Below are 20,270 nucleotides of genomic sequence, written 5' to 3' on the forward strand. Positions count from 1 at the left end.
GCATGAGATGAACCTCAGGGGTGATCAGCGTTCAATTTCTGTTACTGTTGCAGACTTCCTGTGTTGCAACAGCCATTTTCCACCTCTGTGTGATGTTGTAAGATATCGGTGTGCTCAAAGTACTTTCTATTATATATGAGGAAGGGGGTGCCTACAAGCTGTAGGTAAATACTTGGAGTAGCTGTTAGCACTCAGTTAACTTAGTGTAGATTGGCTGAAATTGGCATAGGTAGCTGATGTTCATATCATCTGATGATTTAGCCAGTTAGACACTATTCATTTGGGGTCTAAAGCTGTAAATTATGCCTCTACTGATTTATGCTGCTTCTCTGCTGAGTGTACCAGCTGCAGCACAGCATGGCGTTTGCATAACCCTGCAGCTTTCAAATGGAGTCTGGTTCCTGTCTGGTCAACATGGTGTGTGTGACTGGGTGCAACCAGTGACTATTGCCTTTCGACCCTGATAGTGTGCCCTGAGAAGCAAATGATCTCATGTGCTGGAGTGCTGTGTTTGTTCAGTGTGACTACTGTTACTCTTATATCATGGTTACCTGATTTTGAGTAAATATTGACTGTGTTTATATTCATGCAGACGCACCACAAGCTGACTGATTTACAGCTAACAAAGTAGTCGTGGCAGTCTGGAGCTCAGCACAAGCTACAAACGTTGCTTGAGAAGCCAAACAAATGTTCATAGGATTATCCCATGTCGACTCTTGCCACACTTCAAGCATTATGTAGACTGGAGGAAGCTATGAGAAACATTTTCTGAAGGTTCACTATACCTTCCAAGTACCAGTCAACTTAGATAATAACAAGCCAAACAACTTGCTCTTTAATAGAGGTCTTCAGTTTCCCATGCAAAATAAGGTGGTCATGTTTACTTAGAAGCACAATCAAATGCCAAGCAATGTGCAAATAAACACTCAAAAATGAAATGCTGCATGTGTTACCAAATCCAGTCTTTTCTGCTCAAACACCTTTATATTAGCGGACGGTTTCCCTTTTGCAAGATAGATATGGGCCATAACGTGCTTGCTCTTCTCTGTATGTGTATTCCCAGGAGGTGCTTCTAAAGAATTTGGGTGAAGAGCATGGTACACATTATACAGAAGCAGAGCAAGAGTCTTTAAATGTTATTCAAAAGGAAGTAATTGTTGGTCTGGGATATGAGAGGCTGAGAAACTCTGAGAAAACTATCTGCCTTCATCTAGGGCTTGCCCAAGACTAGAGCTGAAACAAGTAAAAGGGAGCTGTCAGGTATCTGTAATCCTTCTACCAAGAAAGGCATCTTATTAGCAATTTATGCATATATCACCAGTAGTTTTCTTAGGATTTTATGAAGTGGTTGTTATCTCTTGTCTGAGTTACAGTGCGTGGATTCAGTGACCCTGCTGGTCCCTTTTAGTTTTCTAAGAGTGCTGTACTCCACTGTAAAAGTGTTTTTTCTCTCTGGTTCTCACTAGTGTTTTCAGCACTGCTTCATCTCATTATGCTGTCTCTAGATCAGGCTTTTCAGAATGACACTGCCGCAATTCTTAAGCAAGACCTGGTTTGTACTCCCGCTAAACAGATAATACAACAACAAAATAATATGAATAAAACATAGCAGAATCCACTTGCTTCTGCAAAGTCAATTGTTCATCGAGTTTTGCATCAGGTTTTGTTAGTGGTGCTGAGAAAGGCTGGAATTAAGTATTTTTAACACCAGCTCCTGTGCATGCTTGTCAGGAAGAATTTCTGCTGCTTGGCTGCCGTCAGCATGGCTCACCTGTCATTGGAAGCAGCAGGGAGCTCTTACATGTTATCAAAAAAAACAAAACAACAAAAAAAAAAAAAAAAAAAAAAAAAAAAAAAAAAACACCAGGTATTTTCCACCATGCTGCAACGCATGTGCAGCAGCCAGGGCTAGGTGACAGACAGTGTGATAAGACAATATGATGGTGAAAACGCCTCCATCCTACTTGTGGTCTCTGTCGCTACCTGCCATGAGACTGAAAGGAGAAGATTTTCCAACAGAAGGCAACTGCAGACACCGTTCATTACAGAAAACAGAAAGGGATGAAAAGAAGACAGAGGGAAGAAGTTAAAAACGAGAAATGATACTAGTCAGGGTGACGGGCAGGGCAGGGTATTGAGTTCATTGCTCTGGCCTGTTAAATGCGATGCAAAATACTGTTTTCTCATATCTGAAGAAAACCAGTTTGTCATTTGCTTGTGTGCAGGGAGGAAGGCTAGCATTAAAGTGTGTGTGAAAGCTGCAAACCTGTGTCTTTCTCGATTGGAGAAAAGAAAAAAAAGTCACATTTTTATTTATTTCTCTATTTCTTACTTGGTTTTAAACCTTTCCATTACCACTTGAGGGGCAGGCTACTGTGTGGTGTTAACATGGTGCTGCAGCAGAATGCCTCCAAACATCTGTCTGGAAGTGGGGCGGTCTGTCCTTCCGTGCTGCCGCCCTGATCACTGACTGCATTGCCTGCCCCTCACCTGGGCTTCGGGTTGTGCTGGGACCCCGCAGCGCTGCCCTGTGCCTTCTTGTTTGCTCTGCTAGATCTAGAGGTCTTTACCCATTACAGGGCTGTGGTCAGTAAGTGGATCCCACTGCTCCCTTACAAGGGGACAAATAAGCTGGGGTCCCCGTGCCAAGAAGGTGCAAGTCAGCGCAGGGACTGCTCAGTTTTCGCTTGCTGTGATGCTCTGTTGTGTTTTGTTTGCATCTGTGACTCAAAAGTAGCTTATGGGTCACTGGGGACAGGCCCCCGGTGGGGTGTCGAGGAGCAGGGAGGGAGCTGGATGAGAGTGGGTTGCTGTGCTGAGTTGGAAATGATGGAGAAGCTAATTACAGACCATCTATTTTGGGTGTTGTGCATACCGTGCCACTGAAGATTAAATCAATGTTAAAGCAGCTAGCAATAGAGAGTTTTAATTGTTTCTACTATACCTAATTTAGGTTCAGTGTTATAAGGCCCATGGGTTTTCTCCTCTCTATGAAGGCTTGATCCCAAACCTATTAGAATCAATGAAAGATGCCTTGTGAGACTGCTTAGGGAATTTCTGTCTTACAATGCTTTTCAGCAAAAATCTTAAAGTGAGATTTTGGTACTTGACCCTTCCACCTTCTGTTCTTCTCACCTGGGAATGAAACGATGTTTTTCCCAAATACTCTTCAGAGCCATTCTTTGTACATTTGCTGTAAAGGAAAAGAAACCATTTAAACTGTTGTGGAGTTGACTTATTTTTTCAAAGCCTGCATGGAAATTGGAGTCATTTCCGCAATAGCTTTGATGTTTTAGGCCAGCTTTCTGCAGGTTCCTCAGAAGTTTTTCTTTTCCTCCCCATGGCCCTGGGAACAGGATTTAAGTAAATGGGTGTTGGAATTGTAAAGAGTGCTCTTATGTACAAATCAAGAGCTACATTCCTGTCTTTATGTCCATGTAAAATGATGGCATTGCCTAGGGCATGTTAGGAAAGCAATGATGACTGTAAACCTCTCAGTAAATGAGGTTGGTTGTTTTTGTTTTTCAAATGATCAGTTGTGGTGTTTTCTTCTTTTCTTTAATATTATTTTTTTTTTATTTATTATTACAGGATCAAACGCTTGATCCTTTTTTGATATAATTGACCTCCACCAGCAAACGGTGTTGTAATTTTTATGGTCACCCTCTTGCCTTATAAAGCCACGTATCACAGGGCTTTCAGCTACATTATTGATGCAAGCTGTACCTGTCCTCATCACGTGATGACCTGGAGATGATAACACATCATCAGGAACTCAAGGCTTGAGAATTGTAATTTCCTTTTTAGCGGTTACCCGTGATGGTGATACATCAGTCACTGCAGGTTTTTTTCCCAAATGCCAAGAACACATTTGCTCATGTTCAGGCCTGCTTTTTGTTCTTTATGTTGGCTGCTCTTAAGTGACAGATTTGGTTTATGTTAGCACTGTAGCTTTAGAAAACTCTAAATGGGACTGCTGTGATTCTGTTTGCAGCAGTATGTTATTTGCTCTCCTGGCATTTCCGTCATTTAATTCTTCTTTGCTTAAAAACAAACAAACCTTAAAACCATTTTCTACCTTCCAGAAATGTTTCTAGATTACCTCTTTCATTATTGCAAGCATCCACTTCTCATAGCTGGGGGTCAACATTTTTCATGGTTATGGGTGGATTTTTAAGCTTGGTTCTCCTTGTCCCGAGAGCTTTTACAGGAAAGGACAATGCGATTTTTGTTTCTGTCTTGCAGACTCTGTTTTCCCTTTGTTACAAAGATAGTAGTGCGGGGAACACTGAGAACTGACATACCCAAGAGTGCCAAACCCTGGTGTAATAGAGCCTTTTTGAAAGGCCCTCACTCCTGTCCGAGCTCAGGCTGCCCTACCATGCTCAACTTGTGGCTGTAAATAAAAGGTGATTCACACCCAGTACCTATCATACAGCCTACTTGCAGTTCGCCCTGGCCCTACATTGCACCAATTTGTCACTCCTAGTGCTGATCCTGCAAGGCTGCATGTACAGATGAATTTGCCACCAGTGGAGCTCCAGACTGGCACGAGTCTGGTTGCAGGATTAGGACCTTGCTTTTATTTGTAGCTGATGTTTTCAGATAAATACCAATCAGTTTTCAGCATACAGCAATTTTGAATTTACTGCAGTAATACAGTATCACTCAAACTGAGATAATATAACCACTGAAGCTTGTAAACTGTGTTGTTAATTAGACCATGTGTTTTTGATGGACTTTTTAAAGCTATTAAAATTTACATGTTGGGGATTGAAATAATTAGTTCTCTTTCACATGTTTGACAGAATTGTGAATGGCATTTTAAATTTCTTTCTTACGGTTGAGCTGCTTTGAAATGTACCAAGGAAGAGAATCTGTATATCCTTCAGTGATGTGGGCACTGTGTGGTTGTTGAAAATACATACCTTTCATTTTCCAGTGTGCCTTTTTTTTTTAATGAAAAAGTTTCCATGCCTTTGAGGAAAGTGGTTTGCTTTTTAAGGTGGCATGTAAATTCAGGAGCACACTGTGCTTGTGAACAAAAGGAAGACAGGTCCCCCATACAGCCAGGTTATAAAATAGCTCTTTTTGGTGGCAAGGGTGTAATTCTTGTCAAGTAATAGCATAAATAAAATCCTACTCTTACCTTATACACAGAATTTGACTGCCTGTTAGAGAACAATTATTTCAAGCCCTGCATATGATTTAAAAGAAGAAAAAGTTGGAAAAAAAAAAAGAAAATTTGTGCGTAGTATTTTTTTTAAATAATTTTATTCTGTTTCTGATCTTCATTTATAGCACCAGCAACAAGTGGTGCAGGCTGTGGAGCGTGCCAAGCAAGTGACCATGGCAGAACTGAACGCAATCATTGGGGTATGTGGTCTTTCTGTTTCAGCTCTAATAGTATTTGAAAACAGCTTTCTTCTTCTTTCTTTCTTGTTTTGAACTTATTTCGATCAGGTGGGCAAAAGCTGGGGGCAGTGGGGAAGAGAGTTGGGTAGCTTGATCTTTGTAAAAAGCTGGTTGCTGCTTGAAAACTTCCACTTGTGCTATGCTGAGAAGACTAAGAGTGTTAATGTCTGTGTTGTATCCATTCCCTGAAGCGGAGTGGCTGTTTTCTGTTGTCCTTTTTAAGCCACATTGCTTCCTTTGCATACTGCTTGGCAGCCTGCTTCCCTAGCCATGCTAACAGATAGCCTTTGTATGATGCGCTGTGCGTTACTGAGGGGTTGGTTTATTCCCCTCACTGTTGCCCATGTGTTTTTCTGTGTGGTGTCCCGAGACCATAAATATCCGCCACACATTTCTCTCTGAATGCTAAGAAATAATTCAGCTACCTTTTGCTTAAATAAAGGAAAAAAAGCACAATAACCCTTCCCCAGTTCATTCACAGGATCCAGTCCCAGTTGTCTAAAAATACAGGTGTGGGGAGCCCCCCTTTTAAAAGCTTTACGACCAGCAGTATTGGCTGGTAGTACAGAAGCCCTGCAAGGTTTATGGGTGTGGGCAGCCACAGTGTTTACATTTTATGAGTGGAGAGGAAAGGCATAACAACAAAAGCCATGGCTGCTCACACTACGTAAAATAAAGGTGAGAAGTCATAGCTTAATAGCACATTATTCACATGTATAATTATGCAGCTGGTAAAAGCAGTTGTTTAAGTTATTCTAATGAAGACACTACAACTGTACTTCCCATATTCTGCCCCCTCCCAAACGCTTTTTCTTTTGTGTATAGATTATACATAAAAGTCTTTTCCTTTTTTTTTTTATTCAGTGTATCAAACACACTTTGAAATGCTAATTATTCCATTTACTTTCATTAAAATTCAAATTGCTGAGTGAAGATGTGGATAAGGGTCGCCGAATAATCAATCTGAAGTGAAGATATTGCTTCAATTATGCCTCTGTCTTTTAACAAGGAAATCAGGACTCTCTGATCATTGCTGACGGTAGTGTAGAGCAGTGGTCTGATTGTAGCTTGTTTTTAATAGGCTGTTTCTAACTCTATTTTGTATCCCTCTGACCACAAGAAAACACCGGTAGTCAATTAGAAGATATAAATGGAAAAGAGTAACCTTTATTTCCTCTGAAGTACCCGTTAGAAAGAAGGGGGTGAATCAGAGCGAGTCGTGTAGAATCATGAATAACATTTGTTGTACGTCTTTTACGCTCCAGTGGGGAGAGTGGGAGATGAATAATTTCCCAATTAGTTTTCATTACCTAACCAAAAATATTGCCTTCTATTAACATTCTTTGCATAAAGTAAGTAGCTAAAGGTTGGCTTCTTTGTTGTAGAAGTTTTTATATGTCTGCTTTGCATGTGTGTATGTAGTGTTGGTGTGTATGTGCATGTACCCTTGTGTGTGTGCGTGTGTACATGCACACGCATGCATACGAATATGTCACAGTCTGTGTACGTTTTTGTCATTCGCCCTTGCATATATTAGGGAGATTGTGAAAAGTACTTAGATTCCTAGTAAATGTTAAGTTTATTGATGTAGAGCATGTGGCATTGTAGATACTGCCTATTGCACTTGTTATTTAAGTTTACCCTGCCTTCATGAACTGCTAAACTACACAGAATAAATATACACAGGCTAGAAGCTTGTCTGGGAGCCTGGCAGTTACTTCTATTGGTCGGCCCCCAGCAGACGGAAGTGAATTTTCTATGTTGTCTGTTGCAGTCTGAATTTATCTTTTCAAGTCAATTGAGATTCCATTGCTTGAAATCTTTGTAATATCTGAGTTTTGTTTCTGTGGATTAAAAAGGGATAGCTCTCATCTCCCTCAGAAGAGTGATTTTTACCTTCCTTTTTTCACTCTTGTTTTATGTTGACTTAAAAAATGCTGTGTAGCCACCTATTTAATTTTAGAGAAACAGGAGCAATACAGACTGAAAATTTCATGTACATCAGATTTAAAGGGAAGTAATCTAATTCAGTCTTTGAGAGATTCATTAAAAATTGAATAAATAAGATAGCAAGTTATCAAGAGAGCTTAAGTTCTAGTTGCATGAATACCTACAATAATTTCATGCCTGCTCTTAGAGAGATTCAGAGTCTGAAAATGTAGCATGGGACTCAAAAAGGCTTGTCATAAGTAAAGTGAATAGCAATAAAAAAAAAAAAAAGCAGAGCACATAATTAGAAATCATGTCTTTTTTATATCTCTAATTATGTTGTTTTATATTATTTTGCTGCTTGGTAAGTCTGACAAAGTTTGTGTTCTTTTAACACCGATATTTAAAAAGCTTCCAGTGTTTGTTCTCTGTTGATAGTTTTTCAAAAGACATCTGTTAATTACCCACTGAATTGTGTATTGGAAGAAGGCAGAAGCAGTGTCTGAGTTTTTGAAATACAAATGTAGCGTAGATTTCTCAGTGTTTTGGGGCCATATTCAGTTCACCTCGTTGATGCTGAACTGTTTTTCGTTTGAGTGGAGGAACTACAGTTAGAGTTTAAAATGGATTTTACTGGAATGGAGTATGGCACAAGAAACAAATGTGCACAAATCATGTCTCTCTTTGTGTTTCACATATATATTTTTATATGAATGTTCTCTGATTTAATGGAATCTGATGAAGCACCTTTTTAACTTTGCAATATTATTCTATCTTCATTGGTAAATGAACCAAATCACTGATCCGTACAGTTTAAATGCAAAATACTGAAGTGAGCCTGGAACCTGGAGAGACTGCTTGTTCTCCTGACAATAAACTCGTTGTGTTTAATGGAATGAAACACTGTTATAATGACTTCTTTCACAGGTCATGTTCAGTTTAAAACTGTTGACGGACTGAAACAAGTTAAATATCATCCATCTTCTTCTTGCGAGATACGGGGAGAAAAACTAAACCAAAACTATGTATCATAAGCATGCTCTGCAAGAGGATTGTAAATCTGCATCTGGTGGTATTTGCCCTGGGCAGTGTGGTGCAGGATTCTTGCGTGGGGTACTTAGTAGGGCACAGTCAGTGTCCCTCTCCAGTTTCGGTGCATCGGCATGAGCAACATGATGCATCCAGTTGATCTTGTCATGTGCCATAGCTGCCGTGTTTTTAAATTAAAAACTGCAAGTTCACACTGTTGGAACAACACACAAATTGTAGCCTTAAATCAGTAATATGATCTAATTAGGAATGATGTTTTCATTTCCTGTATTCCTAAATTGAGCTGTCTAACTCTCTTAAAATTTTTTTTATTTTTATTTTTTTTTAAATCCATTGTACTATATAATCGGAACATGCTGTGTGAATGTGGTTACGTTTTAATAAGGGAGCCAGGGAATTTAACTTGCAACTTTATAAGAATTTTATCAGAGTATGTTTTTTCCCCCTGTTTTAAAATAGTCAGTTTTCAACAGCATTTGGATAGTAAGACAGAAATGGAGGCTACTGCCTGTTTATCACAGAAAGAGATAAATGCACCAAAAACTTAAGAACAGGTATGTGATGGTGTTCAAAGAAAATGCAGTTTAGCACAAGAAATGCTGAACCTCAATTTTTAGCAGTGACATTTTAATGATAGGAAGTCTGCAAAATTATTTGCCATCAATTGTGAAGGCAATAACAAGCCTTGGTGGTTTTTCACACTCTCTGTGTTAAGTGCTTTCAGAATGACAGCGTAAACTGTGTTAGAGAACTCCAAGGAAGTAAAACTGATTAAAATGTTCATGCTTGAATGGTGCTGATGGAATAGTTCATTTGGACTTTCTCTACCTCCTGCAGCTCAAGCTGAAATATTAAAATTCAGTGGATTTAAATCTCTCTCCCCTCAGCTCAGGAAAAAAACATTACATTTTAATAGGTTTTAAACTCATAATTCATTGGTTTGGAGCAGCACTATTAAATCTATTTAAATATTACTTGTATTACTAAGGAAATGATTTAAATGATTTTGCCTTTACCATTCTATACATCTGGGTAAAAGTAAAAAAAAAAAAAAAAAAAAAAAAAAAAAGGAAAGAAAAAAAAAAGAAAAGAAAAGCTTTGGTTTGATTTTTAAGCATTTTGTTTTATTATGTCAGTTTTATTGTCTTCTTTAAAAATAAGCAAATGGCATTTACTGGAAAAAAAGGATGCCTCTGTATTGTGACATATAACCATCAAGCTATAAAGTTCCTTCTTTAATACACTGCTTGTCAAAATCTCAATCCTGTGTTTGAGACGGAAGTGCTTGTTTGCTCCATCTCAGAAAGTATGTAATTTCTGGTTATTTTCAAGTGAGTGTTCCATTTTTACAAATGTGGAGAACAACGCCTGTTTAAGTAAATTATGTACCAACTTTATAGGTGTGCAGGTACACAAAGCTGTGGAAGCATTGAGATGCAGATAGGTGCACACAGGCTATAATAAAAAACTTAGCGTCAGCGCATGCTGTTGTTCCCGCGGCCCCCATGCTCCGGAGCTCCTGCTTCTAGGTGCGAATGTGTGCAATTTAGAGGCATTTCTGCCTCCTCGCGGATAGTGTTTTTTTTTTTTTTTTCTTTTCCTGCCTTTTGTGTGTGCCTGTGCAGTGGGGAAGAGAGGAGAGGTGCTTCTGGCTGAGCCGCAGCACTTGGTGGGCCGATGTTGCTGGTGGTACCTGGGCAGAGGAGGGCTGAGGCTCGGACTGGGAGCAGGGATGCTCTTTGCCACCCCATGCCCGGTGCCCGAGCAGAGAGATGACCATGGGGAGGTGTTGCAAAAGCTTTTCCTGTGTAAACTGTGAACATCTGCATTACGGTTTTTGTGGTAAAGCCATTCCTGCCAAATGTGTGCCTTCAGAAATGGGAAATTCAGCGAGGATGGGGAAAGGCAGCAAAATGCCCAGCTGTGTTGTGGCACTGGCACAAGCTGCTCATCTCTTGGCCCTTTTGTATTGTTTGTGCAAGGGCTGTGCTGGTGTCAAGCAGTGGTTGAAGCTTAGATGCTGTAAAACAAAGTGGCCAGCTGCTGTATATTGTACACAGATTGTTATAGTGGGAAGGTGGCAGACAAGGTTGACTTAATGGGTACGTGCTTTTGGTTGTGTTTAGTTGTGTACCTGAAGAAATAACCAAAATGCACTCCTCCCTGTTTAATTGCTCCTTTGCTCTTTGTATACTGAGAATGTGTGAGACATGGTCTGCAAATTTTTTGACACTGCCTAATCCCTGAAATTGAATCGTAGGAGGAAAAACATTTCTGCAAACATTTTTTTGTTTTTAATTATTCGTCTGAGGTATGGCTGGGTTGAAGACACTGCTTTTTTGGGGGGGCAGGAAGTGGAGAGTTATTTTTTTTTTTGCAGTGTTTTTCCATGTGGCAGCTTCAGAGAGAGACTTATAGGTAAGGCATGATTTAAATAAATCTCTTCCATATGCAGCATTATCCTGATTTAAGGAAGGTGAAAATGAAGTACACAAGATCTTTTTAGGGATTTTTGAGAGAAGTAATTAGAATGTAAATAATTCCAGGTTCCATATTTACTGAAAAAATGCTCTAAGGGTGGATTTTAAATGCTGTTTCTACACTTGGAATGGGCTGCCACTATTTTCCTCTTTATGCAAGCTGTTGTAGCTACTGAATTTATATTGGTCTATCACTGTAGGAGCAGTCAGTAACATGTTTCAGGGCGAAGTGCAGACCACTTATTACATCCCACTGCCAATATGCTGATGCCAGAGGCCCTGCTCGTTATGCTTAAGTAAGTGCATATGACACGAGTGCTACAGCTCACATGCTGTATCTGATCAGGCAGGAGAGCTGACTTCTGCCTCCATGTTTCTCAAGATTTTCCAAACTCTGGCACCACAGCTAATTGACCACCACATCTTTTCTGGGGGTTAGGATTAGTCAATGCAGATTGGAGGAGGATTTTCTGTGGAGATTTTTTCTTTGTGCATGAAGATCCCAAAGAAAGACAATTTGCTGAAATTCAACACAGCATGTATCTATAACTATTGGAAAACTGAAAGAGCTATGTAGTCTGTGCTTTTTGGCAATTGCTATCCAGAAATTTGACTCACTAGGGGTTCACTAAAAAAAAAAAAAAAAAAAAAAAAAGAAAGGCATTAAGCAAATGCATGTATGAGATACGTGATATGCATTTTATGCTAAGACTGCACGGGTCTTTGACTATACCTTGTGAGGAAGTTTAGAAGTGAATTACTGTTGCCACATTAAAAGCTCTGACGGTAGAATCGCTTATAGATTTAGCAACTCAGGTCTCTGTATGATCAGTGGCATTTCTTCCAGCTTTTACTGTTATTATTAAGTTATACATCTCAGATGGTTCTGACACCAAGTCGCAGTGGAGACACCATTTTCCTACTGTCTGTCCAGAGCAGAGAAAATCTCTTCCCAATGTCCATGGGTAGGATGTGAATAGAGTGTCTGGATAAATCAGGTTTGTGTAGATAGGATAAATCAGGACAGCGTGCACTTGTCCAGATCTGAATTTTGCCCTCTGTAAATGAAGACACCCCATTGCTGCTGTCACTATTCTTTTCTCTGCACTGGTCGTTGTAAATGGTTTTGAAGCAGAGGTTTGTTATGCGAGGCACATGTGAAGCCACTGGTGTTTCTTACGGTAAGACCTTGAGCACAGCTGAACTTGGTGCTTTCTGCCTTCTCTTGCAGATGCGAATTTCTTTTTCCCAAGCTAACAAGGGGACAGGGAAGAAGGAAGAGGACAGCTTAAGTGGCATGATTTATGCAAGAATTTCTGCCCTTTATTAAATGATAATACAAAGTGATTTTAAGGAGCGGAATTCTTCCTCCCTCCACTCCCAACGTGAAAATGAGAGAGGAGTCCTGCAAACAGAAAAATGAACTACTGAACTCTGAGATTCTGGGGAAAAATGCACTCGGCCTTTTGTGGCAAAAAGCTTCCCCCCATATCCCCCATTATTAAAATGCTGTCCTCTTTAACCACAGGTCTTTGATTTGGTGGTGGATCATATTTTTTTTGTTGTTGCTTTCATCCTCTCTCTTTGCTGTTTCACTGAGTGAAAAATAGTCATAAGGGGGGAAGGGAGGACAAATGGCGAAACGTATCCTGACAGATGTTCCTGTATATATGATTAAGAACGGAAATGTTCCCTGCATATATTGCCTTTCATCCCGCAATATGATTCTGGAGTTGACTTCTTATTCGTAGATCACTTTAAAGATCTTTAAGGCAATTTGTAGAGATATGAATCTGATAGTTTCTTTGTTATTTATGTAGGAGTTCTAAATGCTCCCCTTCTGATTAATGACAGCTATTGATTTTTCCCTTCCCCCCATAGTTTTCTCAGTGGAGCTTGCTTTCCTTCTGTGGAATCAGTATCCTCAAAGACAGAATATACTGATTCTCAGGGAGGAAGAATTTTGGCATTTGCTTGATGGTTTTTATTTATTTACTTACTTATTTTTTTATTTTTATTTCTGTTCTTTTAATTTATCTCATTTTTCTCCGTTTTTATGTTTTTAATTCTTTGTCCTGGATTTTCTAACCTGTGCATCTGTTTTCCTTTGTGAGCAGAAACAAGCACTGTGTTTGCTGCAGATGAGCTGTGTGTGAGGGTACTGAGTTCCCACCAGTTTCTGATGCCATCCTTTCACATTGGGCAGATGCAAAATGATCATTCTCTTACAAGTCTGATCTTAAGGATAGTAGGTTGCCATATCCTACATCTTTAACACAGTCTCTTTAAGACAAACTAATCATATGATATATGTGCGTGTAGCTCCAGGACTGTTCCACTGGAAGAGCTATTGCATGACTGTACTTCTATGCTGTTTTGCCATGTTGTACCTTAACATTAAAAACAACAACAACAACAAACTGGTTTGGGATGCTATGCCAGCAGATAAAGGAGGCAGAGACAGTGCTCATTATGTCAGGGGGTGCTAACAGGCATGACAGATAAAAATTCATATAATTTGAAACACGCTTAAAATTGTGTGTGCCAAAGCACTTCCTTTTCTTGCTGGTCTTTGAACCATTGACACTGTTTTGCACTCAAAAAAACCACTCAAGCCATTGTTTTTATCTCTTTATATTCTTTACCCTGATTAGCGTTTTGTGTGTATGCTATCATAATAATGTTTCTCTCTGAACAGTCAGTCATTTCACCTGAATAATTTCATGAAGCTAAATTAGTCAGATGCTTTAGTGTCCCCCCAGCAGTATATATAGCAGGTTTGTGTGTGATTACGTATCTTTTTGAGATGTTAGTTTGTTAACATTAGAACTGTCTTCGGGTTAGAGGAGTATGTTCAGGTTGTTTGGATAATGGCTGTGCACTTCCAGGGTCTGTAAAGGAAAAAGTGGTAGATTACTGTGACACAGAGCTGCTTGGAAATTATCCAGTAAAAACTTGAACCTTTTCCAGGAAAATAGGTTTTGAATGTGCTGACTATAACAAGAGAGCATTAGAAGCTAATTTGTTAGTGGGTTTATTATCACATTTTGCTTTAAATTTGATCTCTTAAGATGTGTGGGGAAAAGAATTAAGCTAAGCATCAATATTTATAATTCCAGTTGTAAAAATTAGTGATACTCAGATAAGAACCTTTTACAAAGCCTTTTTATGCATTTGTTTAGACGTGGCTTTGGGAATTATTTTTTCCCTTGTCACTGTAGATTAAGTAGAAGAAAATTCAGAACATTTAAAAACCAAAACCAGATTAATAGCAACTAGATGTTATCTTTATTTGATATGGCTTGGTAATTGTTGAAATTTTTATTTCATTTTTTAATGACAAACTGATTTGAGTGACTGTCTTCCAAAACTTATTACCAAAAAAGTGAAGTTTTCTTTTTTTTTGGCTTCTTTCTGACTGCTGATTTTACCCTTGCTCTTATATTTTTGTGTGTTGGATATTTCTTAAAAACAATCCAGTAGCATTCTATAGGGCATGTTTCTTGGTTGGTAACTGTAGCTGTTTTTATTTCTAAATAGTTCTAGAAAATTTACAGCATAATAAAGCATGGTGTACTGTTTTTGCAAGTTTTCACCTGTTATGAAAATGCATGCTTGATTTGATGCATACTGTAGTCAACTGTTCTAGGGTTGTCTAGTTAACCATATGCTAAGAGTTCACAAATGACATGACTAAGGATAATAAATTAAAGAGGAGATGGAGGAGTGGGAAGTGAAAGCATTACAGCAACATCAAAAAATTGTGTGGTTGCTCAATTGGTTTATTTTCAGGCATTCCTTGCAAGTTTTTAAATTGTATCAGATTTCATGATCTAAATTCATTCTATAGGCAGAATGAATGTAACCTGCTTTCCACAGGGGCATATTTGTGGGGAGAATATCTGTCAGTTTTCTTATTTCATATCTTCGGCATTTTGAGGACTAGAGAGAAGACCACATTTTTGTTTTTGTTTTTGTTTTTGTTTTTTCTTGCTACTTTGTAGCACTAACCAGATGCCTAGTGGGTAAGGAACTGCCCATGTTAGAAGTTTTTCTAACTTTCTCTGTAACCAAGCAGCTGTGTACAGGCTGGTCTAGAAGATAATACTCGCTATTGATGTTGATGGGTAGTGAAAAAGCAAAACCAAGCTGTGAATGTTGCAGACATTTGAACATAGTAATAGATTTCAAAGGTTTGGATATAGCAGCTGGGAAGGTGCTACCACTTCCTGGCTTTGCCTGGAGTATGTGTGTTAGAAAACAGTGCTTAATTATGTTGTAATTTACTTTTTTTTTTTCTTCTTCTTTTATGATTGCCAGCTTTGTCCCCAAAAGTCATTGTGTTCTGAGAGCAAAAGTCTGCCCAGTATTTCACTTGTATTTTTTTCATTTGTGTTTTCAGACCACTTTGGACATGTCTTACTTTGGACATACAACATTGCTCAACATGTTGGAGGAGCTCATAGTCCTTTTCTGTACTGATGCAGCCCTACTCCCAATCCACATGTTGTTGAACTTCCAGTCCTACCCCAATCTATAACTATGCACCACATTATCTGCAACTGCATGGCATAAGCAAGTGGGTCTATAACAGAATTTGGGCTGTTAACTTAGGTTAGCAGTCTGTTTTTCATACCAAAGTGTTTTCTCTGTGCCATTGCAGTGTAACTAAATCACACCAATTTTCTGCTGTATCAGTGAATGGCACTGTGCTACTATGGGGCCATCTTACATGCAGATTTCATGTTCCTATCACTTTCTATGAAAGATCTTCAGAGTCCCTTCAGAAAAGTTGTGTGCATGGTTTTCTGTGGCAGGAAAGCTGTGGGTTTGTTTTGTTTTGTTTTGTTTTTTTTTCACCTACTCTCTTCAGTTCTTTTCAGAGGTGTCTGCAACTCAACTTGCAAGGGAAAACATTTCAGTTCTTGGCCAAGAGAATCTGGGCCAGCCATGCAGTTCTGGGTGATCTCAAGCAGCTGCACTGAGGCGTCATTGCACATGCTAATCTTAATGCCCAAGTTATGTCCAGGAGGTGTTAACGTTTGGCATAGCCAAGATGCAGAGCCTGCGGTGCTGTATGGCTGAGTTATGTAGAAAAACTCCCAACAAAATCCAGTAAAAATGCCATTGCATTTGTACGGCCGTTTTCTTCAAGCTCCTTGGAAACCATCCTGTGTCCACAGAGGAGGTCATATAATGCAGATTAGGTAGATTGGTAGGCAAATGTCTATGGATTGTACAGAACTGTGCAATGAGTGACCCTTACTTGTATACTTTGATCAACAGTGAAAGAGTTAACAAGAACAAAACTCTGTCACTGCTGGTATTCTCTAGCTCTTATCAAAGCCACTGGCAAACTCAGGAAGACATCTTCTTGCATTGGTTTATAGCACATTTTCAAAGAGGAACGGGTAATCCATGTTTAAAATGAAATCCAAGATTCTGGATTACAGGGGCTTTTGTCTACTCATATTCTTTCTCTGTTTATCATCTCTCTCTGTCCTCTTCCCTCCACAAATCCAGCATGCCAGCTTGTTCTCTTGCTGTAAGGTAGCCCCATGCAAGTCCTAAAGCTAAGCAACAAACAGTTGTCTCTTGTTTCATTTTGTTGTAGTTAATTTTCAATTCTGAGCAATGAAACATCCTTCCATAAGAGCACTAAACAAACAAAAAGTGTTTGATACTTTGTGTGAAAAAGGACACTTAACTAGAGTGACATGGGCTCGCAAATAGGGAGAGGATTGATCTTTCTTTCCCACCTGCAAGAATCTTGTTTCTTTTTCTTTTTGTGTCTTTTTTTCTTTGTCCTTTTTTTTTTTTTTAATATTTGTGTTATTTTTTCCCTTCCTTTTGGGTCATTCATTTTCCATCCCTGGCACTGGGCTGAGTCAGATGCCATGTACGTGCTACTGTCACTCAGATTCCACAACCTAGATTGTGTTTTGAAAACTAGGAGAAGGATCTCTGCCTTCACAGGAAAGTGTGTGCGTGCAGGGTGCTGCATGAGTTATGTGGCGTGCAGTATATATGACTTGCATTCTTTTACTTTCAGCTCACCCATATGTAAAGATTCATGCTAGGGAGGGGAGGGAAAAATCAAGTGAACAGTATTATTGCCTCTCGATTGATTAGAGAGTTAGGCTGTGAGGTGGGAACTGAATTTAGATTCAAATGAAAAACAAATAAAAGAAGAACTTGAATCTCCGCAATTAGGAATTTAAAATGGAATGTTTTTATGCAAAGTGAGTTAAGTTTTTATTTCTTCCTCTTCCAAAGTCCTTTATGAAGATGTGCAGGGAAGAGAGCAATCCTAGAGGACTTCTGATTTGATTTACCACGAGTCCTGAGAAGTGACTGCTTGGAAACTAAGAGAAAATTTCAAAGCTAATCTAGTTTCTGTATGAACAGGAATTAGTTGGACAGTTAGTGGGCAAGTCTTGGACCTAAACAGATCTCTCTTGGGATGTATTTAACATAACATTTTTTTTTTTTTTTTCATGCCTTCCCATTCAGTAGCAACAAACTATCTACCCACGATGGTTAGCATAGCACAGAGCTTGATGCAGCCCTGGTTGAGGTCAAGCACTCCAATTCGAACCTCTCAAGGGCTTTCTCTATGTGTTGCCAGTGTACTGGTAAAAATGACTTTAAACTCTTGTCAGCGCAGTTACTGGTGCATGCATCACAGTCCCACTCAAATAAACCTGTCACAACACAGAGTCAGCAGCTAGAGAAGAGTACAAGGGCAGGCCTCTAGCTTTTCATTCGAGCATCACTAAACGTGCACAGAGTGCCCAATTATTTCAGCATTATTGAGCAAGCCTACAGGAGGACCCAAGCCTTGCTACATTAGATTTTCTTTAGTAATTTGCTCAAGTACCGCTGAGGACACTTAAAGGGCTTAAAACGGTGGCTGCAACCAGTTTCCTTTTCTGGATTGTTAATTCAGGTTTTCTCTTTCAAATTAACTCTCACTGCATGCTGTGCAGTAGCGCTGGGAGAACTGTTTAACACTAATTTTCTCAATTTTCAGCTTTTTTTTTTTTTGCAGTATATAACTGCTTTTATAGTTACATATGTTTTGATTAGGCATGTACGTGGTGTGTTTCTGCTAGCAAGAATAAAACGTAGCAGCTCTATCAGAGGAATAAAAAAAAATTCACTAAAACTGAAGAAAATCTCTCTTTTTTTTTTTTAAATTATTTTTGTTGTTAGTTCAGCCTGAAGTTTACAGATTGTGTTGCATCCAAACATATGGACATTTTTAAAATGCCAAGATGTTTGTGAGAGTTGATACATGGGTTGATCGGATGTATGGGTTGATCTGATCAGTTAGGTTTGATGTACAGGATCAGTCAGATAACCCCCATCTCCCTGAACAAATTCAATATCTGTGTTTCATTTTTCACAGCAGCAACAACTCCAGGCCCAGCATTTGTCACATGGACATGGTCTGCCCGTGCCGCTCACTCCGCACCCCTCAGGCTTGCAGCCTCCAGCCATCCCACCCATTGGCAGCAGTGCTGGTCTTCTGGCACTGTCCAGCGCACTGGGGGGTCAGTCCCACCTCCCGATCAAAGATGAAAAGAAGCACCATGATAACGACCACCAAAGAGGTAGGTGCTGCCAGATACGTACATGGCTTCATTTGTTTCTCATTCCTTCTTTCTTTTACTTTTTAACTCTCCATATGTTTTGAAAAACATGCAAACAACAAAAACAACAACAATATTCACAAGTAATTTTCTAAAGCTAATTGCTTAAGTATTTATTACCTTGTAGTAGCCAGAAAGTGTGTTCAAAAGGTGGAGTTCTGGTTTTATAAATCTGGCTGTAGGGTATTAATAATTAACTGTACAGAAAAGTTAACATCTGTGCAATTTATTATTTAACAGATATCAAGATTCTTTCTTCTGAGAATGATAAATGTGTAATTTTATGTAAACTAACTAGTACTTTTCTCTTTCTCTCTCCTTCCCCCCCACCTGCTCATCCCTGCTGCTGCCTCCTCCCCTCCATGCGTGTGGGGCTGCTCTGCATGCAGACAGAGACTCCATTAAGGTAGGATTCCATTTTGCAGGTGGAAGGATAGGCTCAAAAGAGCTGCACAATGCATTTTTCTGACATGTGGTCTGGAGTGGTGGAAGAAGTCACTGAGTGAAACCAGGGTGTGACCTTCATTATCAGAGTCCTGAATAGGCTGTGTATCACACATTGCTGGTCCTAATGCAGCTAGGATTGCAGGTGATGTACCATCATCCAGTGAGACTGGTGATCAGATCTCTGCCCCTTAGCCAACTCTCAGTGTTGAGGCTGTTCTCACATATGGTAAAGAGGACTGTCCTGAGTCGCTGTGTAAACTTAGGAGATAGAAAGAATTAGCCAGTGGTTTTAAGTCTTCAGAGGCTGTAAAACTATAATTCTGATATATCCACATAATACCATTTGCATTGCAGTTATGGAGAGCTGTGTCACTTGCAGGAAAGAAGCAGGGTCCCACCTGCTGTGGTTTCAGGAGCTGTTGGCTGACTAGAGTGAAAGGATCTGCAGAAAGCAGCACTCACTCTAAGAATCCTATGTTTCTCTTCCAGAAGTCAGTTTTCACACTCTTAATGACTCTGTGGTATAGATACGTGCACCATCCTGTGAATGATAGTGTTTATAAACAGCCTTAATACATACCTTGCAGCTCATGTAATTTTGAGCATTCAGTGATGCATACTGCAGCAATTCAGCATTTATTCCTGGGTGCCCGTCTGTACTTGATAACCATCAAAGTCTCACAGAGGATGCTGGAGTTTTAATGCTGCAAATGGAAAGGTGCATCTTGGATCTGCCCTCTCCTGGATCAGCCTCCTCCCCTTGCTGCCACTGGCCATTTACCAACTCACAGCGGAAGCGGTTGTTGCTGGTTGCACAGTGACCTGCATAGCCCTGGGTAGCTGGATGCAGTTACAGAGTAGGGTTTGAACAGCTTGCACAATCTTTAGGAGTGTAAGATTTAGCGGTTTTAGGTGATGGTGAGTGTGAAATGGAAGAGACGCTTGTCTTACAAAGGGCAAGACATGTGTACCTGTCTTACTGAACACTTGCAAACAATTTGTCAAGTTTTCAGTGGTGCTTATTTAAGAACCGTGTGATTCATTCTCGGGGGTGGCCAAACAGCAGAAGAGGTGTTCACAGCACAAGTTTTAGGAGCATTTGATGATATTGCCAGGAACTGGCCAGTAGTGTGTCCTCAGGGCTGCATTTTGGAGCCAGCTCTCTTCAGTGTTTTTTAAACAATCTGGATGCAGAAGTCAAATGCATACTAAGCAAGTTTGCAGATGATACTAAATTAAAAGGAGCTGTGGACTCCCTCAAACATAAAGAGGCCTTGCAGAAAGATCTTGATAG

At 39.6% G+C, this 20,270-nt stretch overlaps 1 protein-coding gene across 2 annotated transcripts in view; it reads left to right on the plus strand.

Annotated features, from left to right (window-relative positions):
• LOC311427490 (transducin-like enhancer protein 4) overlaps window positions 1-20,270 on the plus strand; it is a 97,928-nt gene that overhangs the window by 35,783 nt on the left and 41,875 nt on the right. The window contains exons 6-8 of one of the 2 annotated variants that reach the window (XM_084504891.1): window positions 5,302-5,376; window positions 18,286-18,490; window positions 18,919-18,935. In XM_084504891.1, the coding sequence (XP_084361017.1) occupies window positions 5,302-5,376; window positions 18,286-18,490; window positions 18,919-18,935 (297 nt within the window). The remainder of the gene's footprint in view (window positions 1-5,301; window positions 5,377-18,285; window positions 18,491-18,918; window positions 18,936-20,270) is intronic. The other variant, XM_084504892.1, reaches the window with a different exon arrangement.

This window comes from Aythya ferina, assembly GCF_964211825.1.
Source record: "Aythya ferina genome assembly, chromosome: Z".
NCBI classification, from domain to species: Eukaryota; Metazoa; Chordata; class Aves; order Anseriformes; family Anatidae; genus Aythya; species Aythya ferina.